The sequence below is a fragment of the Mustela nigripes genome, chromosome 3 (genome assembly GCF_022355385.1).
Source record: "Mustela nigripes isolate SB6536 chromosome 3, MUSNIG.SB6536, whole genome shotgun sequence".
NCBI lineage: Eukaryota > Metazoa > Chordata > Mammalia > Carnivora > Mustelidae > Mustela > Mustela nigripes.
Genome location: NC_081559.1, coordinates 152,189,337 through 152,195,693, shown reverse-complemented (window position 1 = coordinate 152,195,693; position 6,357 = coordinate 152,189,337). Strand labels below are relative to the sequence as shown.

Below are 6,357 nucleotides of genomic sequence, written 5' to 3'. Positions count from 1 at the left end.
CTTTGGATCCTAGTAATAGATGTGCTTATAAAAACTTATTTTATTGCTTCATCTGGTATTACTGTTTCCTTTTTCTGAAAGTGAAAGAATTTTAGAATTGGAAGGTTCTATCTCCTTTACTCTAGGCCTTTATTTTACAAGTGAGATGACTGACTTGCTAAAGGTAGTGCCCAGTATAATATTTCCCCAGTTGAGTAGGCCAGTACTCTGTGTATTTGAAATTCTCTCCATTACCATTAAATCGTGTTATCTCTTTTGGGAAGGAATAAAAAGATTTCACTTGACATCATGTTAATAGAGGTTGTTAGTTTTAATATATCATCATGCTTAAACTATTTTATTCTCATAGGCAGGGGCTTAGACCTATTCCTGAAGCAGAAATTGGATTGGCAGTCATTTTCATGACTACAGAGAATTACTGTGATCCTCAAGGCCAGCCCAATACAGGTAATGAAAACAATATTTTATTGATTTTTTTTTTTAACAGCTGTTAATTGTAACTTGGTGATAAGCTCTGTGCACATTACTGTGTACTTGTTAAGGATAACAATTTTCACCACCTTTTGAAACTCATCTATTTACCATTTTATTTACTTGCTAAATATTTGTGGCTGCCATGTACTACTGGGCACTGTTTCTAAAGAAGTGCTGAAGATACAGTGGTGAATAAAACAAGATACCTGTTACTGTGAACTTTATATTCTAAAAGTCAGGCTTCAAGCAATTAAAGGCAGATACAACTGATAGGTTCAGTTAAAACCAGCCACCAAGGAAAAGCTAAAACAAGACCTGAAATTCTCCTTGTACAGCTTCTGCTCAAGAGGTATGCCACTATCCGTTCTCACAGCCACTGCCGCACTTGAACTTCCCATTGTCTTCCTTTCCTGAGGGCTGTTAGAGTTGCCGGCAGTAATGGCCCTGCCTCCATACTCATTTCTACAGTTAATGTTTCACTTTGCCAGTAGAATCCACTTTTTCTTAAAACCTTTTACTAGCTCATTATTTATAAAATAAAACCCTAAGCCCTTCATCTAGAGTTCTGAGTCCTCAACAGTTTAGCCTTTCTCCTCCTGTCTTTATTTTTTATTTATTTTTTAAAAAAGATTTTTATTTATTTATTTGACAGACAGATCACCAAGTAGGCAGAGAGGTAGGCAGAGAGAGAGAGAGGAGGAAGCAGACTCCCCACTGAGCAGAGAGCCCGATGCAGGGCTCTATCCCAGGCCCCTGGGATCATGACCTGAACTGAAGGCAGAGGCTTTAACCCACTGAGCCACCCAGGTGCGCCCTGTCTTTATTTTTTAAAAAATACACCTCCCTACAGTTTATACGTGCCGTATTATTTATAATTTCCACACTCCTCAATCTGGTCCCTGTTCTAGGATGCTAACACTGCTCTTCAAAATTTGACTCATTTAGCAGATGCTCACCTCTTTCATAAAGTTTTTCTAAGTTGTTTTCTCTCCCATAATTCTTCTCCAAGTCAGAATTACTTTCTATACCCCAATGACGTTTTTGCATTCTAGCTAGACTTTCTTCCTACTTTGAAATATAAGCGGTTGGTTCCATGCCTTTTTAGCCACTAAATGAGTTATAAGCTCTAATTAATTTTGGATCCCCTGACAGCACCACCAAACACAGTACTTTTTTGTACACAGTGTGAATATTTGCTTAATTGAACTAAATTATTGGCACACAGGATTATCTTTGCCAGTGTGGAGTAACAAAGTTTTATCATCCACTGTTGGAAATGTGTTCATGGCCAAAAGGGCCCTAGAGATCATCTAATCTGTCTTTCTATTAAAAGGTAAGCAAGCTCGTAAGGCTGAGAGCAGTTAAGATTCCATAAATGATTCATGGCCAACCCAATCCTAAAATGTGAGTTTTCTGAACATTTAGACCAGTACCTTTTCTGTTGTATCATTTCAGATAGAAACAGAGTCATAAGTAGTGAAAATCAACATTTTAATTAGTAGTGTTACTTCCTGCACATACTTATAGATGGATCTGTGTAGGCTCCAAGTCCTAGACATGTGACTTATAAGCAGTTTTAGAATACAACCCATTGGGCGGGAATAGGATAAATGCATGTGTCTCTCCCTCCCTTTCTCCCCTCCTTATTTTCTTCCGTCTATGTTTGTTTATGAATTCAGCAAGCATTTATTGAACATCTGTTACATACCTGTAATTATTTTAAATACTTGGGATAAAGAGGTAAGCAAATCAAAGCCCTGCCCCTATAGTATTTTTAGCAAGGAAAACATTGTAAATCTTTTGTTGACAAAGATTCCTTATTCTGGGATCCTTAGATCCAACTTACAGTTTCTTTTAGTGACAATATAAGCATTTGTAATTACTATTTTTTACAGACTTCTGTGTAAGCTGAAATGAATTCTAGGAATATTTGTGTTTAAGAAAATAACAATGATGGGCGCCTGGGTGGCTCAGTGGTTAAGCCGCTGCCTTCGGCTCAGGTCATGATCTCAGGGTCCTGGGATCGAGTCCCGCATCGGGCTCTCTGCTCAGCAGGGAGCCTGCTTCCTCCTCTCTATCTCTCTCTACCTGCCTCTCTGCCTACTTGTGATTTCTCTCTGTCAAATAAATAAATAAAATCTTTAAAAAAAAAAAAAAAAAAAAAAAAAAAAGAAAATAACAATGAGCTTCTAATGAGATCACATAAGGAAAGTGGCAGAATTTGGAATCAGTAATAAACATTTACTAAGCACAACCTATGTCATGAGACCTAACCAGTGATGATTTAACTTAGATACTTAGTAGATGTCAACTTTTTAAATTTTTCATTTAATGATTTAATTCCATTAACTTATTTATATCTCTCATGTCCCAAACTTTGCTCAGGGACTGCAGATTTAGAAATGAACAAGAACCAGGTCCTATCCTCAAGGAGATTCCAAGTCTAATAATGAAAAGTAACAAGTAAATAAGTGTAGTATAAGGTGATGATGATGATAACAGCTAATAAATGCATTGTACTTACTGTGTTCCAAGCATTTTTCTAAGTGCTGTCAATGTATCAGTTCATTTTGTCCTCAAAACAAGATGGTTCTGATGAGGAAGCTAAGGTATGGAGAGGTTAAATAGCTTAATGCATGTAGTTGATGAAAGTTAAGCATGCAGTGTGTTAAAAGTTAGCAGAGTGATGTAAAGGGTAGTATGGAAGCTGAAATGAAGGATACCTGATTCAGTGTGGAAGGTTCAAGGAGAGTATGCCAGAAGAGTATCACTTGACTTGCTATTCTAGTAAAAGATGAAGTAATCATTAATGGTTTTCTGGAGTGGCCATGGAATTTATACCTAAAATATTTATATTTTCTTTTCAAATAGGATTCCTTCAGAAAGTGAAACTCACATTAATTTTTATTTGTGTCAAAGTAGAGTTGATACTCTTTCTGTGGGGAAGAAGCACAGTTTTTGTCTTCTAACTCGAATCATAATTTGAATTATAATATAAGTTGATTTTATTTTTAAGTTGGTAATACTTCACAAAGGATTTGATGTAGCTTTAAAATGATTTGATTTAAATGATTCCATTACAGATGCCAACAGGCTGCTTTTATAGGGCCATTTCATTAAATATTTGTTGGTTCCACTGAGTGAAGATAGCAGCTGTGTTCTGTGTTGGCCACTTGTTTCCCTCAGCATGACACAGTCTAGACATTTTAAGTGACAGAATGTCCATTTTGTGTCTAGCAGTTTTGATTCTTCCTTTCACTTGTGTCATTTACAGCACTGAAGAGGACTCCAGGGCCAGGCCTTTCCCAAGGCTTGTCAGTCAATGAAAACCTGGTACCAAGTGCCCCACTGAATACCACAACATACGTAGCAGACACGGAATCACAAGCGGATACATGGTAAAGCTTTATTGTTAACAAACTATTGCTATTCATAATATTAGTAAATTAATAGTATACTCAAGAAGTCAAGTCATTGTCTTTATCAGATCAGCTCTTAGGAGATAAAGCATGGGAGAATGGGGTGCCAGGGAAGATAGTACAGTAGGTCAAGGATTAGTAAACTTTATGTAAAAGTCCAGACAGTAAATCTTTTTGGCTTTGTGAGTGAGTGATCTGTGTTACAGCTACTCAGCTTTGCCTTTGTAGCATTAAAGCTGCCTTAGACAACATGTAAATGAATGTGTGTGGCTGTGTTCCAATAAAACTTAATTTATGAAAACAAGTGGCAAGCCAGATTTGGCATGTAAGCCATAGTTTGCTAACCCCTGTCTGATGATAAAGCTTTTTTGTTTTTGTTCCTTACAGATGTACATAGAAGGCTGTAAAGAATTACAGTACTTTATTTGTGATTGTTGAAGCAAGTTTGAAATAAATTTGTACTATAATATTGCCTTTATTTGAGTATAACTTTGGAGATACTTTCTATGTGTCTACCTGGCTATCTAAATAACTAATATTTGTTCATAAAGATAGTTTTCTAGTGGTTTACTGTTCGAAGAGGTTTTTGTTGTTGTTCTTTGAGGGTTTCATGGAGCAGGGGTAGGTCATTTGTATTCTGTGGTATTTTTCATTTAAGAGAACGTTTTGTGTTTTTAAGTAATACATTAATGAGCTACTCATATTGAAAAATACTTGTGATATCACTTTTAGGTCATATTTAAATTTTTAATACATTGTTTTTTTTATATTGAGGCCAGATGTAAGTTTTTTTTTTTCAGATGTAAGTTTTTAAAGAGAAACTATTAATGTTTTGAGAGTCATGTATATGACCAGTTTACTTCTTTTTCGTGAAATGAAGAATATTAAGGGCAGTTTATGTAACCATACATTGTGGAACTGTGTGTGTGTGTGTCTGTGTGTTTATTTTAAATATTTTTCTGGTAGTAGAGAATTATATTCTATTCTGGGGACTGCCATCTGGCTGAAATGTAACCATATCAGTTCATCTATATTCCTGCCATCTGGCTGGAATATAACCATATCAATTCATCTGAATCTAAAATCATCTCATTTAGATCTAAATGGGATCTAAATATCTCATTATGTATGATGCTGGAATTATAGGAGATTGTTCTTTTTTGATTTTCCTTTTTTATTAATTTTTTGCATGAAAATAATTGTAAAATTTTAAACAAAGCAAAAATTATCTAAGATTATCACTCAGTTTAATTTATTATAGAATACTAGGTTGATACACCATATATGTATGATAGTTTCTTATAGCAGAGTATGCCAGACATTGTATGCTATAGGGAATGAAGAAGAAAAAGTTATCATTTGTCTTTAGGGAGCTTTGATGAAAAAGGAGGGACTTTTTTGGTATAGTGAAATACATTCCCTTTAATTATAGTCTAAAGAGAATTATGTTCTAAAGCTGTATCACATTAGTACTATTTAGAAGACTTTTTTTCTTGATAAAAATTGCTATTAATCTGATTTTTTACATTGCATTCTTCTTTTGTTACAGTATGGATTTTAGTGAAAGACCTAAAGAAATCAAAATCTCCAGAGTGGAACAGAAATTCAGAATGCCTTCACAAGAAACGCCCACTATGAAGGAACCCCCCAAAATAAGCTCTGATGATAATGATGCAGTATCAGATACCATGGAAAGGCTGAAAATCCCTACCTGTCAGCTTTCACCAACTAAATTCTCAGGTGTAAATAAAAGTAGAGATCAGCCTTTTCAGTGGCTGCAGACCAACTCCATCAAAAACTACTTTCAGCCTTCTACCATAAAAAGGTATATTTTTAAATAAAACCTCTCTGTGTCTCTGAAAAATATTAATTATTAATATTAAAGTATTAATATTAATTATTAACTAAATAGTAATTAATATTTAGTCTGTGTTCTGCTTGGATATGCTTTGTGTAGAAAACGGACCCTTTGACTTCATTCCCTCTCAGAAACGTCCGTATCTCCTCCTTCACCAAGGTCATTATGGATAGAATCTCCCTCATCCCTTTTTTTCCTGTGTACCTTAAGCTTCTCTGTTGTTTCACTTTGCTGCACTCCTTTTGAAGAGCTTTCCCACACCTCAGTTCTTTGAACTTCTCTCACTTCCTCTAAAACCATGCTCCCTCAATTTTTCTCTCTTTTTCTAGCACTTTTAATTATTCTAGGTCCTTCTCTATTCAGAAGCTCTCTCTCACTTTTATTTTTTAAAACATTCCCTTGACTTGGTTCTTTCCTCTAGCTACTGCCTCTTGTTCTTCACAATCATTGTTAAATTTCTCAGAAAAGGAGATTATTGTTACTGCTCCCATTTCTGTATGAAGTATTTCTTAACCAGCAGTATTTCATCTTGACATGATGTCCTTGAAAGTAGCCATTGACATAGTTGACAATTCTGGTGGCCTTTTGGTGCTATTCAGTTCTTTC

General features: G+C 35.3%; 1 protein-coding gene across 2 annotated transcripts in view; it reads left to right on the top strand.

Annotated features, from left to right (window-relative positions):
- NBN (nibrin) overlaps positions 1-6,357 on the top strand; it is a 51,463-nt gene that overhangs the window by 22,853 nt on the left and 22,253 nt on the right. For both annotated transcript variants that reach the window (XM_059394829.1, XM_059394828.1), the window contains 3 exons: positions 350-447; positions 3,749-3,872; positions 5,443-5,718. In XM_059394829.1, the coding sequence (XP_059250812.1) occupies positions 350-447; positions 3,749-3,872; positions 5,443-5,718 (498 nt within the window). The remainder of the gene's footprint in view (positions 1-349; positions 448-3,748; positions 3,873-5,442; positions 5,719-6,357) is intronic.